General features: G+C 42.9%; 1 protein-coding gene across 1 annotated transcript in view; it reads right to left on the bottom strand.

Moving 5' to 3' along the window:
• Nucleotides 1-221: 221 nt before the first annotated feature.
• Nucleotides 222-26051, bottom strand: part of CAMKMT (calmodulin-lysine N-methyltransferase) — a 440111-nt gene continuing 414281 nt past the window's right edge. Inside the window, exons 10-11 of the mRNA XM_083175720.1 lie at nt 19173-19304; nt 222-414 (exon numbers count right to left, since the gene is read on the bottom strand). Coding sequence (XP_083031846.1) covers nt 337-414; nt 19173-19304 — 210 coding nt within the window. The 3' untranslated portion in view covers nt 222-336. The remainder of the gene's footprint in view (nt 415-19172; nt 19305-26051) is intronic.

The raw sequence follows: 26051 nt of genomic DNA, 5'->3' as shown, positions 1-26051 counted from the left end.
TCTCTCTCTCTCTCTCTCTCTCTCTCTCTCTCTCTCTCTCTCTCTATATATATATATATATATATATATATATATAGATAGATAGATAGATAGATAGATATACACACACACAGTGGCAGAAACAAAATTACATTTTTGAATTATTGCATCCAGCACAACACTAGTACTGTAGTAGATCAGTATCTGTTTACTTAGTAGAGAGACTTGTAAAGAGACACGCACAATGTAGGATCATTTTATTATACGAGGAAACAAAAGACATTCAATGCACATTTTAACTATAAATTATTACATGTGTAAAAAGTATGCGACTCGTTCCACATCTTAAGATCTTCACTATCTTGACTTAGTGAGGATCAGAAGAATTGGATAATGGATGTCTGTGTCATAAACGCCATTGTCTTCTTCCTTGATCTGAAAAAAAAAAAGTACAGAAGAGTAACCTATAAGACCGACTTCTCTGCAATGTTATCAGTTAATACTGTCAGATTGTAAACTCTCACGAGCAGGACCCTCTTCCCTCGTTTGCTATTCATTGCCTCATCTCTCTACAATCACGTTCTACCCGCTGCTTACAACGGATTCTGACCCTTGGGTCCTGCCAACTTGCTGATTATTTGAGTATGTTTAGAAATCTTGTCCATGTCCTACAATGTTCTATACCCTACAGCAGGGGTGGCCAAACCGGTCCTCGAGATCTACCAACGGTCCACGTTTTCCAGGTTACCTAGCTGGTGCACAGCTGCAGTCATTACTAACTGTCACATTTTCAAACCAGCTGCATTCATTCCTACTATAGATCCACAGGTTGCCTGGAAACCATGCACCGTTGGTAGATCTTGAGGACAGGTTTGGCCACCCCTGCCCTACAGTATGTCCCTCCTTTTTATTTATTATTATTTTGGTCATGCTTGTTATAAATAAAGTTAGAATAATAATTTGGCAGAGAAACGGGGGCATTTTAAGAGAGGATGCTCCATCTGGGCCCCCTCCACTCTGCTGGCAGCCCTGTAGAGTCTGAGCACTAGAGGGCTTAGACTCTACTGCAAGTGTGCAAAACAAAAGTATCATTGTCAGTCGCACCATTTTCTCTGTGGTTTCTACAGTGCTGCTGCATCTGTTGGTGCGGGAGTGCGGGGGGGGGGGGGGAGGGGGCGCACGCTGGAGCGATAAGTGTACAAGAAACGGATGCAGCATGTGCAGGGGCCCCTTGGGACTTAGGGGCCACTGCACCCATTATAAAAATGCCAGTATAGAGACAGGTCTGTGTAGCTTTACGAGCCACACACAGAACATTTTGCTTAATATAAATACATCATATAGGCAGAGGACATGACCCGGTTCACACATAACTTCATGTGTTAAAAAATGTATTGCATTTTATTACACATCAAAATAAAACACTTTTTAGCAATAAAAATTATCATTTGCAATTCTGCAGATAAATCTACTCACAATTATTGTATTATATCATGCAAAGGTCAATAAAGGTGATGTGCAATATACTACAATGTTAACCCTGTTTCTTCTGCGTGTTATTCTCCAACACACTGCTTATTAGGAACTCTTGGGAACGTTAGTTGCAATAAAACTGAATGAATGCACCCGTTATTATTTATCCTTGTGAATATTTGACTTATTTTTATTCTTTATGAACATACGGCAAACGCTTTATGCAGTGCTTTAAAATCCTGCCCCTGTGGAGCATACAATCAGATTCCCTACCACAGGCAGACACACACGCTAGGGCCAATTTAGCGAGAACATTACCAGTATATTTTTAGACTCTAGGAGGAAACCACGTGAGCACAGGGGAGCAAATGCCAAACACAAGTAACCTATTGGTTTCTATCTGTCGCTGAACTAAAATCCTCAGCATTCTATGTATGCTGTATAGTCACAGCCTGACCTACGCTAGAAAATGTTTTTATTTCATTGTATAAATTCATTTTATAAAGCTCTCTATCTGCAACCTCTTCGACAATGAAATTTTTTCAATTGTAGTTGTCCTTGCTCAACCCGGTGTTAACACTTTGAGTGCCAACATCTCTGTGAAGAGATGCTCAAAAATATCCATTAAAAAAATGCCAGCGTTGCTCAAATTTGTTATGTAAATTCAAATAAAAAAATGTTGTGTAAAAAAAAAAGATAATATTTCCTATATAAAGGCAAACATTACAGGTCGTTATGATGAATAAAAATGTTTGCTTTTGCAATTTTCACACCTATCTTGACAAATTCACTTGGCACTCAAAGGGTTATTTCGCATTTGCTAGGTGAGAATTATTTCTGTTACAAGACAACCGGTACAGCCTCTGTGGAATGCGCCTACCTTTTATTTATTTATTATGCAATAAATAATTTTATGCATAAACATCATTAAAGGCCATGCAACCATATATTTAACCTTGGTGGTAAATCAGCAATACATTATGAAATAGAAATAGGCAATCACTAGCGGTTTACAATCTGTCACATTTAACTCCATGTGAGTAACCACCTAAGACCGCCACTGTAATGGTCAGTGATTAAATACCAAAGTGGTTTTATGGCTACTCAGAAGAATGCGTCATATACAATACTGAAACTACAGGTGATCTAATTGCAATTTAATATCTTGTAGCTTTTACTCTATCTACTCCCACTTCACACAAGGTGGCTCTTCCTAGATGTCTGCAAATAAATAAAATATAACATTACCCAACTAGAAGTAAATACTTCTTTACGCAAATCCAAAACACTATTCACGGTGAACTAGCAAATCAAATTGAGATTTGAATGATCAAGCAAAAAAAAAAAAAAATTAGATTTATTAACATTTACGTCTTTACAATGTTCTTTTATAGTGCCAACATATTCTATAGCGCTTATATCCAAACAGCAATATTTATGTGACAAACCATCGGTTAATGTAGTGTAAAATAGTTGAGGAGAAAACAGGATAACAGATTGTGTATAATAATGTAGGTGACTTGTACTGGCAGGAAATACCTTTTTTGCCAATGACAAATAAATAGCCCACTCGACGAAAACACATTTGCTTAATTAAATCTGTTTTATTGTTTCAGATCGGTGGAAAAGAAAATAAAACAAAACGCAGTGAAAAGAAAGCGATTTTCCAATTTGATACGCAGGATAGGGTTGAAAAAGGAGGTAAGGAGGCAATAATATAGTTGCTATCAGTGGCATTATGGGTTACAGTGTAATTGGATGCAGCACGCACAGACCCACTGGGTGAACAGCAGCTGCAAGGAGGAGGGGGGGGGGGGGAGTCATACTGTTTACCTTAATGACAATTCACAATTATCAACAACACTGCACAAATTTTGCACATCAGGCACTTTAAATGGGGTGTTTAATAGGTAAATAGAGGTGAAAAGTCAGATGTCCGGCTATTGAACTCATTTACAAATCAGAGTAGCCACACTATAAAACATAGATTTAACTATTCATTTTTTTCTTATTATTTTATTAAATGCATTTTTTTAATTTTTTTTGCGCTCATTTTAATTTTTAGTCAACGCACACAGTACCCTGAAGTGCAGGAGTAATACAGGACACACTAACTGCAATTACATAAAAAAAGGGTAACATACCTTTAACATACAGTAGCCTGGTTCCTAGAGGAGGTGGCGGCGTTGTTCTACGCTCTGACAAAATCACTGGCATATAGCGTAGCATTGCACAGGTTTGATTACAGGCTTGCTTTTTAACGGAAATAAAATTTCACAGCTAACAATGAGAGGTGAAAAGTTTAAGAGCCAAAGCTGTTCCTCCTGATCACTGACTGTTAATCAGCATCATGGGTGGCTGCCTAAATCTGTGGATTTTTTTCCCTTTCCTTTCCTTACTTGCTTTACTGCCAAGATTGTAACTAATTTTTTTTCCCCCTGTTGCAGGAGGAGGAGGGGAATACAACTCCCCCGTAGGATGCAGCTGCGTATGAGTGACACGACGCGCTAATGCGGAGGGCAAAATTAAAATTCATGAATCTCTTCACAACCATTTGTGTAACAAGATTAAGACGGGACAGCAGAAAATAGCTGCATTATCAGACTTCTTACAGTTCTCCAGCTGGTTACGCTCTATTCCGAAACAGTAGGGATAAGAGGATAACATGCAGCCTCAAGGAAAACGCCTCTTCTTATTTTGGGAGCAAAAATCATCCTCGGGAAGATGAGGCATGAAGGATATGTACAGGCAGAAATGCCCAAGCCTGCCAAACAGGCTGAAATATTGAGTTGTACTTATCAGCGTGAATGTAGAAGGCAACAAAAGCTTTTCCTAGGAACAAGGGACCGACAGCTACAATTTACACAACAATGTTGGACAAAACACACTGGTGCCTTCAGGAGGAAAGAAATGACAGCCCAGGGTGAGGAGGGCGAGAGTCTGGCCCACTTGTTCTTTATTCCCTGACTTGTCACAAATGAATAAAATTAGTTGTTCTTTAAGTGTTGAATAATTAATAAACTTCACAGAAGTCTGTGTGTACGGCGCACACTCTCCTCCTGACACCGATTGATGAGAGCAGGTTATAGCTGGTCATTACCTGGGGAGCAGGAAGACCTTGCTGTGGAGCATGTAAAATATAGTGCAGAGAAAAAACAATTCCTACATGACGACACCGTCTTTTCACTTAGATGAGATATCACTTAAAATACAAGTACAAAAAAAAAAGTATGTACTGTACTGTACTTTTTTATATATATAATGTCCTGATGACGGGAAATGTCCCGAAACGCCGTTGACATGCGCCAATAAATTTAATTTGGTGAAGCCCCTGGAGTGACACATTCTTCCGTTTCTATATTGGAGTACGCTGTGACTTTCATGTGAGCACCCGGGCAAGCATATCTTAGCCATCACCTGTTGGCATCGGAGTGCCAGACCTCTTCCATTGATATATATATATATATACTTGCAGTGCAGCGTAGGAATTGCATTAAAATGGGGTCCTTTGGCGATGGGCTGCAGGCTTAAATGCATTTATCAATTTATTTGATTATTTGTATATTAAGGCGAGTTTATCATGGTGAGTGTTGAGCCTCCTGTATTTGTGTATATACTGTATATATATTTTTACATTTGTAAAAGTAGTGCTATGCAAAGCCGTCCTCAAAGCCGCTCATCTGCTGGTAATACCAGCAGATGAACAACTTTCCCGGCGATGATGCGGGAGCGCGCAGCAGCACTCACCGTTCATCGCCGGGGCATACACACTGACTGGGCTGCTTTGAGCTGAAAGCCGCTGTTTTGAGTGACTTTCAGCTCAAAGTCGCCCAGTGTGCACTGGCGGATTCAGGGGGGGGGCACCCGGGCACGTGCCCCCCCTGTCATTTTATTTTGTAGCTGAGGACCAGGGCTTTCCAACGAGCCCAGCCCCGTGTCTCTAGCCCCTCGGGAACCGGAGATATCGCCTGGCAAAGCTATAACGTTTTTCCCCATAGGATAATATGGGACCAATTAATTCCGACCCCCACCTGGTTCCGACGGCTGCCAGTTCCCTCCCTGGCATCACAGAAGCTTGTGGTTGATCTCATTCAATTTCAAATCGCTGGGCCTTCAATATGATACCAGGCTGGTCGATATCGGTCAATCGATTCCAGAGATATTGCATGTAAACTGATTTTTTTTATTTTTGAAATGTAATTTCATGGCTGTTCATGTTCTTTGAGGGCATATTACTCTGGAACCAAACGTTCCAGTTTCACTGGACCAACATCATTCAAAGCCCACTCAAAAGTTCTTTAATATGATACTTGTCTCATGTAAATGGGTCAGTTGGTACCAGAGATATAGCCGGTTAAATGAGATAACTGGTTAAAGAGGGGAGGGGTGGTTTTCTCTCCCCCTCACACCAGAAAATGCAGGCACTAGGCTGGTGTAAAAGGGACCAACCTGGGAATGCATTTTCTGGTGCGAAAGGGGTATTATTTCAAATACCTGGGACCTGCAGTGATCTGAATACAGCCAGGCTCTGCAACTGTCAGTGGCTATCACTTCTGCCTGGCGGCGGCTGTCCCCCATTTACCGCAAGCATGTATTCCCCCTTGGCAATGAGCATGTAATTCCACATGGCAACGAGCATGGAACCCTTGGCAATGAGCATATAGATAAGATGCATTTATGTAGCATAATTTTTAATAGGCATTATGGTGTTTGGCATAATACATAATGGACATAATGGCGTGTAACTTAACGTGTAATGGACATTATGGTGTAAATGTTTAATGCGCGCCTTTGGTGAACAATGTCCCTGTTTCTGAAGCGCATTGTGAATTTTGGCTTAATCTGTGTGGCATTATGTGAATTCTGGCTCAATCCGTGTAGCATTATGTGAATTTTGTCTCAATCTGTGTGGCATTATGTGAATTTTGTCTCAATCCGTGTGGCATTATGTGAATTTTGGCTCAATCCGTGTGGCATTATGTGAATTTTGGCTCAATCCGTATGGCATTTTTTGAATTTGGCTCAATCTGTGTGGCATTATGTGAATTTTGACACAATCCATTTGGCATTACAGTATGTGAAATTTAGCTCAATCCATGTGGCATTATGTGAATTTTAGCTCATTCCATTTGGCATCATGTGTAAGGGGCAAGTATAATGGAGTCTAGTATTTTGTTGCATAATGTGTAGAAGTTGTATATGGTGTAGTACACTACACTCAAGGACACGCCCCCTGTTGAGTGGCCACATCCCCTTTTCTGGAGCGCGCCTTAGGCGCGCACACAACTACATCCTTCGCTTTTGTCGCCATGGTGAGTCTGTGTATTTTAAATGCCAGGGCCTATTTTCAATCCCATGCCCACCCTCTCTCTTAGCATGTACACTGGCACCACTAACACCGCCCCTTCCCCACCTAAACCGTCTTTTATCATGGTGCCCCCCCTGTCATTTTATCCTGGATCCGCCCCTGCCAGTGTGTATGGGCCTAATGTTCTATAGTTCTACTTACAAGTTTGTTAGCAATGTAGGTGACAGTGTTGTGATGTAAGCAAGAAGGAATTGGTTGCCATGGGCCACTTCTCCTTTTGCTCACTTCTTCTCCCTTATCACTGCTTCATACATCTACCCCATAATGGCATAAGCAGAGATGCATCCCTTACCCATTTACTATTCTCTAACAGCACAGCTTGCACCTCTATACTATATGAAACAGGACTCATTCATCCAATGTGATAACATGTAATATCTTGACTCTGTAACAGAATATTACATTGGCAACATACAGTGTTATATATATTAGAAATAGGCACAGGTTGAGAACAAGTGGCAAATTTATAATGGCCGCAGGGTGTTGGGTGTACACTGGGTTCAAACCCTGTACCAAGAACAGACCCCAATGTGTGCCACGCAGCAGGTAACCACTACTGTTCATTCTGCCAGCGGCACAATCCTTCTGATATTGGGCACAATTCTTAAGTGGGACAAAACTGAAAATAGAATGTTACTTTGTGGGATACATGGAAAAGCAGCCAGTATTTACCCTGTACACAAATAAATAAATGTATTTGCTCACCTTGCATGACTATTGTTTGTTCAGGAGCACAGGTCCTAAATCCCAGCATTATGCAAACCCATTGTTTCCACAGTACAATGATTATTGTCTGACTGCACACGCGTCTGAGCTGCACAGTGCGGTGGTGGCGGTCACATTGAGCATCTATTAGAAAAGTGACATACCCTCCAACATGACCCATTCCATTAGGTACAAAATGCTCTGTTCCTGGACTTCCCTGCCAGTGGCAGTTACAGAGGTTGGACTCCAGCACAGTCCAAAATTCAAAGAGGGGAGGTCACATCGACTGCCAGTGAGTCCAGGACAGTGATGTTAGGAGTGGCATTAGGTGTGGCTCCCCTTTTTGAATATTGGACTGTGCTGCAGCCCCACAGCTGCAACTGCCACTGGTAAGTAGGCCAGAAACAGAGCAATTTGTACCTAATGGAATGGGTCATGTTGGAGGGTATGAAGTGACTGACAGTCAACCTTATGGGGGCAGATATAAGGAGTAGTGTTAAAACAAAGGTGCTTCATGACCATTTTAAGGGTGTGTACTAAGCATGTGGTCTGTGACCACATACACAGTAATGGGTTTGAGCACCTCACTTCCTGGGGCCAAAGGGCTACACAGAGGTTCGATGAATGACTAATCTTTAGCTGATGCTGTATATTTGTACACAGCCACTAGGACTTGGAAAGCCATCAGTGGGCATCTCAAGTCAAGGCAGCAGCAGCATATTCTTGCACAGTGCAATATCTGCACACAAATTCATCTGTGGCAACCTTAGCGTTGCTCTACGTCCAGCTCAGGACCAGGCAGATGGTGCTAACCCCTCCCACCAGAGTTTATATGTCACACTTTCTCTCATTTCTATATTACGCTCGAGTCCTTCGCTCACAATATATCAAACCACAAAACACTATTAACAATTTCAAACTGATTAATATCTGCCCCCTAGGGCAGTTACATCTCTTTTCCACTTCTGTTGTAAATGGGCTTCTGGATTTGGCTTTGGAAATACAGTTGTTATGTCATTTTTAATTTGTCCTTTTAAATGTTGCTTCCAGTTCAATAAATGGTACGTAGGCTCAAATTTAGCACCTGTCACACAATCGACAGCGATCCAATCAGAATTGACTTTCCCCCTATTTACAGCAATTTAAACGTCGAACCAGTAGTTTCACTCCTTCCCCTCTCACATACTTTGAAACTACACAACAGAGAGAACAAGAAGTACAAAGGAACTTCACTATGTAAGATATCTTGAACTTAACCCAATTGTACTTGATAATCTAGTCTGAACACAGATCCATCTTTTTATATTTACATTATATTTCTAGGCAGAATAAAGAAAAAAGAATAAGGAGCTTTCTATTCCTTGTGCTTATTATCTTCTGTAACTGTATAAAAACTAATTAATAGATTCATTCAATTAGCATTATGTAGATATGCAGGACTGATAGTGACATGCTTTTTTTTCTTCTTTATTTTATGTGCCAGAACTGCACAAGCTATTGTACAGCAAGAGGGCTAATTAATCATTTGTGCAGAGTGCACCCCAGATCAAATAAAAATGCTCCATACATGTTCTAAGATCTAGTCAGCTATGTAAGCTTCCTTCAAAAAGGGATATCAGCTGCTTCGATCTCCATCGCGTACAGTTAGGCTTTGCTGCATCTTACAGGGCTCCTTACCAATTTAATCGCTAACACTGGGTAAAGGATAATAATCATAAATGGTGAATACATTGTTACCTGAGAGACAGCAGCTTCGCATACATGTCATATTAATGCCACCAGTATTTATAGGAGAGAGATACAAAAACCCACAAATATGTACAAGGAAAACTAAAGGTTTCTGGAGATGCTGTCACTTTAAGAAGCATGTTGGTAGTTTACTGTGAGATCTGATGATGAGGCATTAGCCAATAGGGTGTAAGGGGGAGGAGTGGGCATGTTAGAAAGTGTCAGGAAGTGATCTAATAGTCCTCTTTCTGCGTTTTACCAAGGATAGGCAAGTTGCTGTGTTGGTATCTAATCAATGTATTGCTTTATTATATTCATTTCAGTCTACTGTATATACTCATATATTCCTGTATTCCTCGGTCGGCGGTCGGGCTTATGGCCACGCACTGAGGGGTAGTAGAGGTGCAGCGGTGAGTGGCGTAATTTGGCCCCAGCTGCTGCACCAAGTCTGACCCCCTCATTTAGATCAGCAGGCATTTTGTCTGGGACAGACAACGGGGGATATGAATGTTAGAGGGGAGACTGGCCCTTCTGGCCTAAGCATTAGGCATCTCCTCATTTATAATGAAGTTGTTGCCAGGGGTGTGCGCAGGTGTGGGGTCTCATAGCCAAGTACTGTGATAGAGGCTGCTGCACGCTGGTCTGGCATATAGCGCCTTCGGCATAAGATGTCACTGGCCAGCATTGTTGTGGATGGCCCTGGTTCATCTCCATCAGCCCACATTAATGTCCCGGGTCGGTAGTAGTTGACACCTCTTGCTGCTGCACCCTCATCTCAGCCTCCCTTGCATAGGGCTAGGTGATGCTGGATGCCGTGTGCCCGGCTCATGAGGCGGCAGCCGTCACTGCAGGGATGTACAGCCTCAATGTGTCTTCAGTTGTTGTGCCATCCGCTCTGATTGTAACTTTTTCCCCAAAGCCTGTTCCGGTCGTCATGTCCGAAGATGCTGCCGCATCTGCTGGTGCGGTGGGCAATTCCAACTTTGAAGGCAATTCAGGTGGGTCTTTTCTCAGGTTCAGAAGCGCAAGCGACACGCGGCTGCATCCCATTCCTCCTTGGGTTCCGGTATGGATACATCATTGGAGGGGGAGGGCCACAGGTCCCGACGGCATCGATGTCACTGTGGTTGCCGGCGCCCTCCACCAGTGGTAGCTCTGGCTCTCCACTGTTTCCTAAGGGGAATGTGGTGCATTGCGAGAACACGGCTGTTCTCCTGGGCCTGCGTCGTAGTATTAAAGACAGAATACGGGAGGGGAAGTTCACAAATTTCTTTACTATGACAGCCCGGTCCAAAAAGGACTATAGGGTGGCTAAGCGTCGCAGTGGGATCAGCAAAGCGATGTATTATATTTATCACAGGTGGCAGACAGGCTTGTTCATGTTTGCTGCCTGTTATTTGGAGACAAGGCCTCAGAATCACATGAACATTGTTCGATACATGCACATGATGTTCCTCTTCTATGGTGATAGTTCTTGGAGGTCATATGACGAGGAAGTCTGACGCAAACAGTTATTGACTTTGGATGCAAGGATGGAGAGATATGGATGGGGTTGAAGTGGTTGGCTTCCCCAGTTGTTGCGAACCCTCTGCAGTGGGCCCCGTCTCCCTTTCAAGGCAGTTCTGCCTCTGTGACAATGGGTAGGCGTTGGGCAATTAGTGTTGTAGGTTCCAACATGCATGTACACGCTGTTGGGGCCCTCAATCAGGGAAGGAGAATGCCCCGGCAAAAGCAGGAGGGAATGCTCCCAGGCCTCCACCCGGTGTGTGTGTGTGTGTGGGGGGCTACTAAGTAAAGCTGCATCCCCAGTCCGCATCGTCCAAATGGCTCGGTGCCTGGGGATGTACCCTCAGAGAGAGGATGCAGACTTTCTAGACACCGGTTTTAGGTTTGGATTTTGCCTCCCTGTCCACAGTGTGATGTCTGCCGTGGTAGCTAGGAACCTTAAGTCTGCCATTGAGATGCCTCAGGTAGTTTTGGAGAAGGTGTCTAAGGAAGTTAGTCTGGGTAGAATGGCTGGCCCCTTTTCTGTCCCTCCCATCGATGGTCTTGTACTTTCCTCCATGGGGGTGATCCCAAAAAGGAGGCTGGCAAATTCTGGCTGATTCAACATTTGTCTTACCCTATCGGATCTTCCGTGAACGTCACTATTCCTATGGAGTTGTGTTGTGTGCATTATCAATTGTTGACCAAGTGTTGGTGCTCATATGTGGTGCTGGTGAGGGTTCCTTATGGGCAAAGATAGATGTGAAATCGGCTTTCCCTTGCTTTTTGCTGCACCTGGACCCGTTCAAGTTCATGGTCTTTCATTTACCCTGTGGATTTGATGTGGACAAATGCCTGCCCATGATCTGCTCAATTTCATGTGTATGTTTTGAATGCTTTAGCAGTTTTTTGCATTGGTGTGTGGTGGCCGGGACTGGAGACAGCGGGTGGCTCATTACCTCGATGATTTCCTGTATGTTGGCCCTGCTAACTCCCCTCGGTGTGGCGAGCTCCTTTTTCCCATACAGGCTTTGTTTAGGTTCTTCAGGGTCCCCATCGTGGCAGACAAGATGGAGGGCTCGGTCACATGCCTTTCCTTCTTGGGCATCGAGACTGATACCATAGCAGGTTGCTGTCATTTGCCTCGCTAGAAACTGGTCAGGTTGTGGGGGGGCTATCGCACTTGCATTGGCTGATGGTAAATTAAAATTTCGACAGCTGCAGTCCCTGCTCAGGCTATTGCACTTTGCTTGCTGGGTGGTGCCCCATGCGCTGAGTTTTCTGCAGAAAACTCGAGCGCTTCATTTCTGGAGTTACCTGCACCCATAATTTTGTGCATTTATCTGCTGAAGTTAAGTGGGACTTGCGAGTTTAGGCGGTTTTTCTAGATCAGTTCAATGGAGTCTTGTTCTGGCCAGCTCCATTACGTAGCATTCGACAGCTACAGGTGCAGTGGGTTGTGGAGCATTCATCCATTAGACATGGTGTGCATTCCTGTGGCCTCTGGAGTGGGTGCAGGAAGGCCTTACCAGGAACATGCTGTTGCTAGAGCGGTTTCCAATTGCAGTGGCATTCGAGTTGTGCGACTCCAGCATTGTTTTTTGGTGCGATAACCTGGGCTCCAAAGACTTTGCGCTGTTTTGCTTCGACAGCAAGGATTGCCTCGAAGGTAGAATAAAAGCCCCCTCGCTAGCTGCATTGAATACATGCCTAACTATTGCTGAAACTGATAAAACAATGCGGGTGGGGTGGTTGAAGCAACTATTATTAATGAATTGAAATCAAAACTGGATACATTTTTGTCCAGTAAGGAAATCCTTTAGATATGACTTACTCAAGTCAGTAGTTACAAGTCAAATAGGATGGACTAACATATTTTTTCAACTTTAATTACTATGTTACTACTGTATGTTACTGTGTAAAGTCTATTAAATGTCACACCTGAGAGTTGGGTCTGACTAGGCCAGGTGTGGCATGCTGAAGCTTGAGCTGAGGGTGTCTGGATAATCTAGGTGGTTTTACCCAGCTCAAAACCTACCCAACATATGAATTATGGGCACCGGGACTCCTAAAAAAGGGGATGGCAATACCCCTGTTTTCATCACTGTATACACACAGTGTCTATGCACCGCTACTCTGCTAAAAGTAGCCAGTCACAGGTGGACTCCCAACTGCCACTCCCCCCACCATGGGGAACGGGACAGTCACAAAAAATTGTGGATAGTTGGGAGGTATGCAGTTCTTGATCATAAAGCTTAGAAGTAACAGTGGGCATTGCTAGCTAGGACTTGGTAATGTCAGTGATCTAGCAGTGATTGGCTGATGACGTCAACTGATTTGAAATAAACATTGTACTGGAAAATGGAACTGAGGGATGATTGGTTCTGGAGAGAAGCATAACTGGAGCTGGACAGCAACCTGAAGGTGACTGCACTGAACTGGAAGATGACTGGAGCTGGAAGGTGACCATGATCCACAGTACAGTTCCCGATGGTGCGTGAACTGCGAATGTGCAGGACGGGTCCAGTGATCGCATTTCAAAACTGCGATTGCCTCTGCCTGAGTGGCAGGCAGAAGCACTCCCTTGGAAAAATGTAGTGGGGGTGGCCGGTGTTTCCAGACATAGAGGGGGTTCTCCCATGTTTTCTTGGAGCAGCCAGGCCAAGGACTGCGCCGTGAGACAACGTTTCCTTGGCTTCGCAAGCTGAGGCAGCCTGAACAATGTTAGACTTACTTAGAGTGCAGTCGCAGAGGGACACTGCAACCACTCATCATGATGTTCCTCTTAAACTGCTATTGCATCGCAGTTTGATGCGATCGCATATGCAGGCAGGGGTTGCAAATGACATTTGCTAAGCTGCACTATGTGCAATGATGCAGGACCCATGTGCATAAGGAGGCATCCAACCACTGGTAGATGTATGCAAACCAATTGCTACCTGTCAGCCAGTGACTTTTTTAAGATGTGGCCATGTCTAGAGAATTGGCCCTGTCCCCCTCCTGTCTCCTACACAAACAGTCTTTTCCAGTTCACAAAGCAAAGTACCAATGCTACAAATACTAATTCTAAGGAGGGCATCCATCTATATACATTGTGACATCTGTTACAGGGACAGGAGTTAGTGTTATCTGGTATGTAACAATGCCTGGGGTGTTTATAGGCATCACTGGAAAGGTGAGAATAAGTGTGATATTTGGGCATTATTGTAATGGGCTGCTTATTTGCCTGTTTGAAGTTTTGGGGTCTGCCTTCAGTCACAGTGGGTGGAGGTGGGGTTGTAATTGAAATGTGTAGGTTTGTGGTTTGTCACAGCAACTTAAAGGACTGGGGGACACTAGACTACCAGCCAAGCATATTGAAGCCAATGGTTCTTGTTCTACTTACATTTGGTGCTGCCCACGTGAGGCCACTACTGTACATTTTCCTAGCCACTTTTAGTTCCCAAGCCTCGCCGCGCTGACCATGGTAAGAATTCTGCACTGGTAGCCCTTATATCATACCTCCCAAGATGTGAGGGGTGGGAAGTGGTACCCTGCATGCGCATTCGGTGCGCTGGCCAAAAATTTGGGGGGAACGCTTTCGATGCTGTGGTGGCTGGTCATGCCCCTAGCCCCTCTGTCTCAGGGAATAGATGCTGTGCACAGATGATGGTGGAATTTTGGAATATAAATGAATACTGCAGTGTTCAGCTGGATAAACTGCTGTAATAGTGTATAGCCTCATGTGATAACTTAAATATAACTATGTGTAACAATGCACAATACGCTATCATGTAATGAATAGTAGAAATAGAGAAATGTGCTCAAGGACAACAGTACAGTGCAAGGAGTAACGTTCTGCATAACATGAGAGTTTAGTGATCTTTATTGTATGTCCATATCCAGTGCCAGAGCACAATAACATTGAGCCCTTGATCGTCCCCGCCACCCAGCGCACGCAACATCGTAATAACACTAAGATGATTTTATCTTTTGATAAAAGAAACCTATATACAGTAAAAGCCATATATGACTGGCTTAATACATCATTCACACAGCAGTGATATATTACATGTCAGTTGGATAATGTATTTTATGAAATGTAGAAGTACTCAGGCGGTGCACTTTTGATTAGAACTATTATTATAATAATAAGTATATTGGCATTTGGCTTTATGGCAATATACAAAACCAAATTAAAATCGAGATCATCGTAGTTTGTGTATCCAGTAACTGTTCTGTAACCTGTAGCAACTGCAAAGTACTATTAACATCGTATCAACATGAATTCTGTGATTGGTTAAAAAAAAAAAAAAAGGACATTAAAATATTTTTAATCTATTCAGAATTTTAGCAGGGTACGATGCTAAAATGATCTTAATACTGGAGGCTCTAAGTTGGTTATTCATTGAACTACAGTAGCTATTAGCAATTGTTAACGGCCATTAACTTGAAAGGCTGCTATGAATTGCTTACAGATTGTGCAGTTCAGTGAATAACCCCCTTAGGTGTTGGAAAGGTTTCTATACACTTTAAATTGTTATTTCTACAGCTCGGCTGGGGGAAAGTACAGTGTTATATCTTATGTCATGTAAATCTCATAATGGAGCAAATATATACATGGATAGATATGTATGGATCTATCTATGTATATATGTTCTGCATCTTGAAAACGGGGTCTGTGTACCCCAAAATGTCGGGATTATTTGTTACACCTAACTATGGGATAAAATCTAACAAGTCTAATGATGTGTACACACAGGTACAATCAGCATGAGATTTTGACTACATAGTCAAAATTGCATGCAGATCGCACAGGTTTTTTGGTACTCTTTACCTAGAAGGGCGCCCGCGATTTTGATCGCTTCGGGCGCGGTGGCTTTCTGCGCTCGCCACACTTTCTATTCTCAACTCCACGCCGACGTGGATAGTGGGGGTATGAAAAGGTCGTAGGACGAGTACCGCCGCCCCTCGCGGGCTCGCTGCGCTCGCCACGCTTCGGGTTCACGTTGATCGTGGGGTGGCGTTAACAATTGTGGGGGCCATTTCACACTTCAGGGTGCCTATTTGGCCTCTGTGGCTCATTTAACATTGTTTCCTATGGAAAAATCGGGTCAATTGAGGCATTGAACAGGAAAATCGGGTCAATTGAGACATTTAACATTGTTCCCTATGGGAAATTGCGGGCATCGCACCCGATTTTTTAGTGCATGCAATGCCCGTGATGGCCGCGATGGGCGCCCTTCTAGGTAAAGAGTACCGTTTTTTTTACTTTGCTATCCCGATGCGCGCTCTCGTGGCAGCATAAATCAATACCCAGATAGACAGGGCTGCAATGACTATATAATGCATATCTGCACTATATTGTCCAAATTGAATGCATGTCGGGTGGCTTGTGTGCAATTCGATCCCGATGAGATCTGATCGCATTGGGATCGAATAGCAAGCCTAATCGACCGTGTGTACACACCATATAAGAGTGCTGCTGCGTCTACTGGAAATCTGCATATTTTATGAGAGTGCCAATCCATATATAAGAAACTGTGTATAAATAGTATAGTAAAATCAACTGCTGATATAAATGACATCATCACATCATTTACTGAAAGATGGTATGAACTCTGACCCCTTTCAGAGTTTCCAGTATAACACAAATTTAGAGCCTCCAAACGCGCCATTTGCCATACTTACACATCACATATCACTTTACGATGAAAACAGACATTCCTGAAAATCAAGAGAACTTGGCTTGGTCAGAGGTTGTATCAACTATCATTATTTCCCTGTCAGGGCTCGGGTCTCTGGTGTTTCCGGTTGTGGCAGCAGTGGCCCAGTGGTGGATGCTGGGAACTGGAACATGAGAGGCTTTAAGTAGGGACAGTTCATAGGAGTGTCACTGGCACTGCGAGCACAGCTAGGTGGGGGGAGTTGACGAGACTCTGGAGTCTAACACTACCAACGGTTTTCACCAGGGACCCCCGCAAGGAGGTTTGGACTCTGCTGTGTTCGGTGGCGAGGTCACGGCTCTCTGACCTGAGTTCCCCACAGCTAACTGGCCAGTCGTGTGAGATGGACAGTGACTAGTGGCAGTGAGCTTGGAACTGAGGAACTTGGTACAGGATACTTGGTCTGCGCTGGCCTGGGAGGCTGGAGAGATAACATTGGCTTGGGAGCCGATGGGTAGTCAATGGCCTGGGAGCCGACATGGAGGGTTGATGGCATGGGGGCCGACACAGTACTGTAGATGGCCTGGGAGCCAGAGGGAGTGTTGACGACCTGGGAGTCAACACGGTATTGATGACCTGGGAGTCGACAGGAGCATGTTGATGACCGGGGAGTCAACACGAGAGTTGACGGACTGGGAGCCAACACGGCTGTTAACGTCCTGGGAGCCGACACAGGTGTTGACAGGAAACTGGACAGTTGACTTGGGAGTCAAAAGGTGGTATGGCCCTTTAAGGCAAATAGAAACCTCTGCTAGAAGTTGCTGGAATGCTCTATCCTCTTCCCTTGAGAGCTAGACAGCGAGGAAGGTAACCTGGCAGGTGAGGAGAGCAAGGGAGCTTTAATATCAGCAGCAGATGACAGCAGCAGATTTCACAGGGTAAGCACAGGGTCTCTGGACAGGATCCTGGAGCCTTGGAACGCTGAGTACTGGATACACACAGGGATCAAACAACTTGTTCAAAGCAGTAATGAACCAGAGGCCTCAGCTATATCCCCCCCTGCTGGTCTGTGATTGTCTGCAAGCCTCAGCAGCAATTAAGTCCAGGAAGTACCTGTGCACACCTTTGGTCACATGGGTCAGCACACAGGTCAGAGCAACAAGGTCACAGGGAAACAACAGAGTTATCTTGGGAAGACGAGTTGTATAATCGGAAGTTCATAAGGTCAATGGGATGAAATGTGCGTTTTTGAAAAACGATCCACCATGACCCATATTGTATTGAACTCCTGGGACTTGGGTAGTTCTGAGATGAAGTCCATAGAAATATGGATCCATGGACGATTAGGAATCGAGAGTAGCATTAACATGCCAGCAGGAGCCTGAAGGAAGGTTTTATGTTGCGCACATATCGGGCAGGAAGCAACAAAGTCTTTACCGTCTTTCCAAAGCTGTGGCCATCAATAGGATCGTTGGAGAATCTCCCAGGTTTTTATGAAACCCGGATGACCAAAGGATTGGGACGAGTGAGCCCAGGAGAGTAGCTTGGGACGTAACTCAGGAGGCACGAAAAATATTTACTCAAGGTGGCACAGGGACAAGACGGTCATGACAAAGGCTGTGGGACTAATACTCGAATTGGACTTGGGGAGACTGATGTCCTCATCCATGGAACGGGACAATAAAACAAAATCTTAGTAAATATACCCCAAGATGTTAAAAAAAGGAAAGTTTTATTTGTAATCTATAATCTTTCTTTTTCTTATTTTACTGCTGACCATACAGTAGCATATACAGTTAAATCTATACATCCTGGACATTCTGTATTCAGGCCAAAGACTGGTATTTTACATAGCTTAATTCGTATGGTCATACAATTTATTTAGGTCTTATTGAACTGATTTGTGGCCAATTAGTTTTAAACAACCCATCAAAATTGATGTGTGTAAGGGTGCCAAAACATTTTTAACACTGACATGGCATAACTGAATATTTTAATTGTATATTTGTCAATATTAATGTATTTTGCTATTATAAAATGAATTATTAAATACTTCCTAAATATACAGTAGCATTGAAGATAATACATACTTAGGTACATTTACAATAGAAAATTGTACTCTCTCTGTTATTCATTAGTGTCTACCTATAAATAATGACCACTGTATAGTATAACTGATACCAGTGGCTTTATGTAAGCGAGCTTAGAAATCACAGATAAGTGCTTTTGACCTAAATCTTCTAGCGCCTTGATCTGACATATAACCTCACAGCTGTGAAATTGTGTTTGAGATTTAGCAGTTTGTATCTGCCAACTGACCCAGCCACAAAACAACTAGAGATAAGGATTTAAGGTATGATATGACACAATTAGACATTAGCCTTCTGTTTGTTTCAACACATTTTGCTTTTAGATTAGCCGAACATTTGCGTTTGATTTGTTAATAGTTATTTTACAAGCTTGTTTACTGTGGATTTAAATGTGCCCTTTACATAATGCTTCATACAAATAACACCGCTATAGACATGAAGATTGTTTATTTTATTTTATTTATTTTTTTATTTTACTATGGAAACTCTAATAGACAATTCTTCTGTTAAACCCTGCTAGACATGTGGAGATAAAGGATGGTTTAACAGCAAAAACTAATCACATATAAAAATAGCTGTTTAGAAGCAGCACACCTAAGGATTTCTTTAATCAAACGTTTGTTACCTGCCAAAAAGACCATGATCTCTTCAAAATGCAATGTGGATTAAAGTATTATCTGTCGCAAGCAGAGAACCAACCTTGGAGTGGAAGTCAGAAATGTGCTCATCATAATTTTCATGTCTTTGGATACAAAAGCCAGCCGCCTCTGCTAGATTGCAAAACTGGTTTAAAGTGTTCCCTCTTGGTGGAGCAAATACCAGCGCTTTCCCCTAGAAGAATAAAAGAGAATGAAAATAAAGTCAAAACATTTTGTTGTATAAACATTCAGAAAATTAGCATGCTCCAGTCCAAACTTTGTTATAAATTGTTTATACTTCTTTATCAATGAACGGATAACCCAGCGACAGGGCCCTATTCAATGAGGTCTTTCCTGACAACATTGAACACGGATCTCGTCAGAACGGGCCCGACTTTACAAGCAGTTGGGCTTGTTCTGCCAAGAACGGCCATGGATTGTCGAAATCTCAGCCGCAGCTGGACTATCCACGGCCGTATCTCGCGCCCTCACCCCCTTTTTGTCGTTTGGCAGGTGGGGCATTGAATCCCACCTGCTGATTCATCGTTGAGCCAGCCGAGAATGGGACAGGCTCACCACTGACCCATCTTCAGAAAGACTGCCATATTGTTTCAGAAGTCTGGGACACTAACCAAAGCCTTTCAGGCCTTTAGGGCTAGTAACATCAATGACACCTCAGAAAGAATCTTTGACATCACTGTGCCTCTGCAATGTCCTTGGATCATAGTGAATTGACATAATACATTCACAAATTCACTGCTTACATCGAGTGTGCAACAGTTGTCTCAGAAAAAAATATAAAGATATTATTTAAAATTCAATCATTGTATTAAAATGATGAGCAACGACTGTATTTGTATCCCAGTTTGTCCGTCTACTGTAGATGTGCCACTCATGGTTCTCACAGAGACAATGTTCTACCAGTCTGAAAATAGTAGTAGACACAATGCTGTTATTGTTAAAGTAACTTACAGAACCTACTATTGTACAAAATTGATTTTTTTTTCTTACAAATCATAGCATCCTTATTATAAACACAGATATATGGTATATTGGCAGTTCTATTACTTTAAAGTGTACCTATTATCTATATAATGGAGGCAGCTATTTGTGGAGTTAACCATTATTTGTGGAAATGTAGCCTACAGTATCTTGTTTACTAGAAACCACTGTCTACGAAATACATGGCCATGAACCCTCTCAGAGATTCGTAGGGACTTGGGCCATTGTCTAACACAGATCTTCTAATTTGACCAAAAATATTATCTATTTTTTATGTGCAAGCTTGTTCTAATTCTATACAAGCTATACACAAGCTTATATTAGCTTGTACTTATGACACTCATTTTGTTTGTAAGTTATAGCAGGAAATAATAAATTACACATTAAAACATTAAATGTAACTTTCTTCACTCTTAACATTTTTCACATGCTATATCGCATACCATTCTCCAACTGTATCTAGAAGGACCATTCCGAGAACCATTTTTATATGTGTTGCAAACCAGAAGATGCGTTTTTATTTAATTTCTCTAAGTCTATTTGGTTTTGTTATAATAAAAATATAGCAGCACTTTAACTAAGTTTGGACTGAGATAATGTAGAGAAAGTTCCAACCAATCAGCTCCTTTGCTTATAAAAAAAATATAGCCTACTCAATTTATTTCTTAACAGTTTCTTTTCTATCGCACCATATTCCATAGCACTTACAACAGGAGGCAGTTATAAAACAAACTGGGTATTTACAGACAGTCAAAGGTATGAGGGCCCTGCTTGAAAGTTTACAATCTATAGGGGCATTGAAACAGAAGGATAGATATTCTTATTGCATAAAGTCCACCAGAATGCAAAGGTTCCTGGTGTGCTGTATGGTACAGTGACCCAGCAGTTTGGCCAGGGGTCAGGAGGATGGAAAATGTGAAAAAGAAAGAGAGTATATGTATGGCCTGTACAGTGGGGGTGTGATTGGAATGCTATATGAAGGTTAAATGGCTGGTTCTGGAATTCAAAGCTTGCAATTGGGAATGGGAGCAATTTTTATAAAACACAACAAAAATGGGTGCCTTTCTAGGTTCCCACGCGGGGGCCAGCCCAAGTTCAAGATATTGAGTTTTCAGCCCCAGGAGGGGGTTCTGAATTTTCAGCCCCAATGGGGGTCTCCAGACAGCACCCAGAGGGGATCTCCACTGCCTCAGATTTAGTGGGGTTTCCAAGAGGTCTGCACTAGGTGGTGTTGTCAGAGTATATAGCAGTGCTTTTGGTGTTGTTGACGACACACGTTTTGGAAGCTTAACCAGGAATGTAGGTTTATTAATAGTAATAAAGACAGAGTTAGCAGGTCCAGAAAGAGTTAAATTGCAGGTATGCAGAATATCATATATATATATATATATATATATATATATATATATATATATATATCGCTGGGGTTGGCAAGCTTGCACTCTCCTTTGTGATGTGGGCCCGGTGCCCGTTGGTAGGAACAGGAGGATAGATTGGACACCTTTAATACACTTTGTTGAAGTTTTAAAAGTTCCTCTGTGTGCCGTGGTTATTTCCCTGTATCTATATATATATATATATATATATATATATATATATATATAACAGACAGGTGTGTACAGGTGTATGGTGCCAGTGCTTATTGTTTTCCTGCAGCTGCAGTGGGGGGGTAATGGAGGTCTCTCAAATTCTTAACAGGTCTGGGAAGGCACTATACTGGAAACCTCCAGTGGTGATTGACAGCTCTCCCCCTCCCGGTATAGCGGTCGGGCTCAGGACGCGCTGTCTTGCTTTAAGCAGGATCTCCTACTTAGGTAAATGTGTGCTGATTGACACTACACAGGATGCGTTGATGGCTCTCCATACAGGGCATGCTGTCAATCATAGAAAAGGCATGCTGTCTATAATGGACACAACGTACAGGGCTGGGACTGTCTACTACAGGGACAGAGGGAACAGAGGGACACACAGCCACTACTGGCTGAGGCTGCTGCTCCTGCCGATGAGACAGGTGCAGAGTGCACCTTACTAGCACTCCCCCTAGCTTAAGGCTGTCTCTGGTCACTTGTAAAAGAACATGACATTTCAACGTAGTCATGCCTGTAACCGAAAAGCATGGGTTAAGAGAAGCAAACAGTGAAAACAGATCAACATTAAACACATTCAAGTCCACAGTCTTTAAGAATGTAATTTGTAAGTATGTCGACAGTCCTTTAGTCAATATGTCAACAAAGTTCATTTTACTTGCGATCCACTGTTGTCTCCCAGGATCTATTACAAACTGGCTTGCCCGACTTACTGAATGTGGGATGTCGGAGCGAGTCCCAATACTTGCGTAAATCAAACTACCAACTTGAAAGTCTTGCATCTCCTCTATCTCCCCTTGGATAGTTGGTGACATGGCTTTAGCCATTTCTGTACTTTTGTCAATGGGAGGTTTCACTGGTTTTGCATAAACTTCCATCATTTCTCCATTTACAGTAGGAATGTAGAGTCAAAGTTGGACTGGTATAGCAGTAGATTATGTAGAGTGGCAATGGCAATCTCCAATTTCAGGGTGCTGTATCTTGTGACTGGTGAATAGATCACTCCGTAATCAATTTCTGATGTTTGGGTATATCCCTTGGCAACAAGGTGGTCTTTGTAACAGGCAATTGTCCCAATTCAACTTCTTGCAGAAGACCCACTTGTTCTTTATCGTTTTACGGTTACTTGGCATATCTACTATAGTCCATGTATTATTTTTATTGAGTGCTAACAGCTCTGTATCAATTGCGGACTTCCACTCTGTCCAATCACTGCTTGACTTTGCTTCTTGGATGTATTGAGGCTCACGGTAAGCGATATTACTGACACTTGGCTTTTTCCCCGACCAGGCTTCCAGTGGCATTTTACCTTTAACAGCTACTGTACAGTAGGTACTCGATTCTTAGGTAAACTGCAGTAGTCACTCAGCACCACTGTGTGGTTTGCCCGCTCACTCATGCCATTCTGTTCCGGTGTTTAAGCAATTGTTAGTTGATGCTTTATGCCATATTTTTTTTTTTTTTTTTTAAATCTCTTTATTTATAAACACCGTAGGAAAGGTTGACATTGAGGACATTACAGTACAGTATGCAAGTGTGTTATTATATCAATAACAGAATACAAAACCGATGAATATCTGTATGCATAGTCGTGACAATAAAAATCAAATTTGAAACCATGTCCGTTGGTGCAATTTTTTTTTTTTTTTTGTCTAAACAGTAAAAATAACAATACAAAAAGAATAAAGGGGGGTGAGGGGGATTGTGATTGACAACTACTGAGTCGCAAGTTTAGTTGAGGAAAAATAGAGAAGAAATAGTACCAGAATAGCATTGGTTACAGATATGCGCTTAAAGAAGTGGGGAACTCATACCACACCAGGGAGTTGTCTGTGGAAATGAGAATACCAGGGACCCCAGATATCATGGTATTTGGCCACTCTATCGTGGAGAAGAGCGGTAATATATTCCATTGATGCTAAGGACCAGATTTTATTTATTAAAGCTGGCATCGGGGGAGCAGAAGGTTGTTTCCACTGTGTGGCAATGAGGAGTTTAGCTGCGTTAAAAATATGGAGACAGAGTTTATCCTGGGGTTTAGGTAGCCCGCTCAGTGGCTTGCACAGTAAAATGTGTATCGGCTCTTTAGGGTACGTGAAATTGATCACTTTGCTGACCAGAGATAGGACCTCATCCCAATATGTGGAGATCAGAGGGCATTCCCACCAAATGTGCATGAAGGTGCCCCTATTTCCACAGTTCCGCCAGCAGAGGTCTGGAGTTGTTGGGAAAATAGAATGTAATTTCTCGGGGACCAGGTACCAGCGCGAGTAAATCTTAAAAGAGTTTTCCTTGATATTTGTGTTAATAGAAGTTTTAGCTACCCGTCGTCTAATATCTGCCCAATCTTCTTCCTCTATATTGATCCCCAAATCAGTTTCCCAAGCCCTTTCAAAAGGTTCTTTGTGTTGGTCAGGTTGGGCGTTTAATATAGAGTAGAGAACAGAAATGGCTCCTGCACGCTCAGGGCTGTAGTTGCAGATTCGCTCAAACGTTGTCATTGGTCTCGGCTTTTGTGTCTTATAGGAAGTTTGGATGAAACTTTTCAGTTGTATATATTCAAAGCTGTGTGTTGTCTCTAAGTTGTACTTCTCACATAAATCTGAGAAATTCTGAGGGGCGAAATCACCCAATATGTGTAGGAATCGTGTGATCCCACGTGTGGCCCATGGGTGCATATAGCTACTCATACAGCCCAGTTGAAAGTGGGGGTGTCGCCAAAGGGGAGTCATCGGGGATGGATAGGGCGCCAGACCCCTTTTTTTGTTAAGCTTATCCCATGTGGTGAGTATAGCTTTAACGCATGGGACATCGTGTATCGTAGCTGGTCTCAAAGCTGGGGGGAGCCATGGGAGAAAGCTAGCTTTTTGGAGTCCGATCAGATCATTCTCAAGGGTCACCCATTTTTTGGAACCCTCCTTTGCATGCCATGACATAATGTGGCTCAATTGGGAGGCGTGATAATAATGCTCAAAAATAGGGAGGCCTAAGCCTCCGCTAAGTGCCGTCTTAGCCAAGCATGTCCTGCGGAGTCTAGGTTTTTTATTTGCCCACACAAAAGCGCCGCATATAGACTGAACTGAGCGAAGGAAAGGGTAGGGAACCACTATTGGTATTGTCTGAAACAGATAGAGCAGCCTAGGCAGAATGTTCATTTTAATAGTGTTAATACGTCCTATCCAGGATATATATAGAGGGGCCCACCTATTTAGATCATTCTTTATGGTTTGCAAAAGGGGGATGTAGTTGGCCTTGTACAGTTGGTCTAGTGATTTAGTAATTTGAATGCCTAAGTATTTGATGCTTTGTGGTCTCCACATATAGTCAAAATTAATTTCTATGAACCTCCGCACTTCAGGGGGTAGATGCAATGCCAGAGCCTCCGATTTCGTTCCGTTGACCTTATGCCCAGAGCATCCGCCATACGCCTGCAATTCCTCTTTCAGATGGGGGAGTGAGGTTGAGGGGGAGGTCAAGGTCAGCAGTACGTCGTCTGCAAAGAGTGACAACTTATACTGTGTGCCTTGTACTGAGATTCCCTTAATGTCAGGGTTATTCCTTATCTTGGCGGCCAGTGGCTCGATGCTCAGGACATAGAGCAAGGGCGAGAGGGGGCATCCCTGTCGGGTGCCATTGCTCAGGTGAAATATTGGCGAAAGAAGGCCGTTTGTCAGTACTGAGGTCGTCGGTCCATTATACAAGGCTTGTATAGCCGACAAAAAGTCTCCATCCATTCCATAGGTACGCAGAGTCTGAAACATGAACGGCCATGAAAGCCGGTCAAAGGCTTTTTCTGCGTCCAATGAGAGGAGCACAGATGGCAGCCTTAGTCTGTTGATGTGAGAAATAAGGTTGGCTGTGCGTCTGGTATTATCCAAAGCTTGTCTTGTAGGGACAAAGCCCACCTGGTCTGGGTCAATAAGTTGTGATAAATAAACATTCAGCCTGTTAGCTAGGACCTTCGCAAATAATTTAATATCTGCATTGAGCAGTGATATTGGTCTATAATTTGTGCTACATGTGGGGTCTTTCTGAGGTTTTGGGATCACCACTATAACGGATTTCAGGGAATCTGTGTGGAATCGTTCTCCCTGCATGATCCTATTAAACAAAGAGACCATATGAGGGGACAGTAGGCCAGCAAATGTCTTATAATAAGCTGTGGAAAAACCATCGGGGCCTGGTGCTTTTGATGATTTTTGCGATTTCAAAGCCTTGTCTACTTCTTCAGCTGAAATTGGGGAGTTAAGCCTAGAGATGGCGGAGCTAGGCAGTTTAGGTAGTTTACAGGAGTCTAGATATGATTGGATAACTGAAGCGGGGGGATTAGGGACTGATCCTGGTTCTTGGAG

Source organism: Crinia signifera, chromosome 3 (assembly GCF_055691185.1).
Source record: "Crinia signifera chromosome 3, ASM5569118v1, whole genome shotgun sequence".
NCBI lineage: Eukaryota > Metazoa > Chordata > Amphibia > Anura > Myobatrachidae > Crinia > Crinia signifera.
Note: the sequence above shows the minus strand (reverse complement) of the source record. Positions and strands in the feature narration are given on the sequence as shown.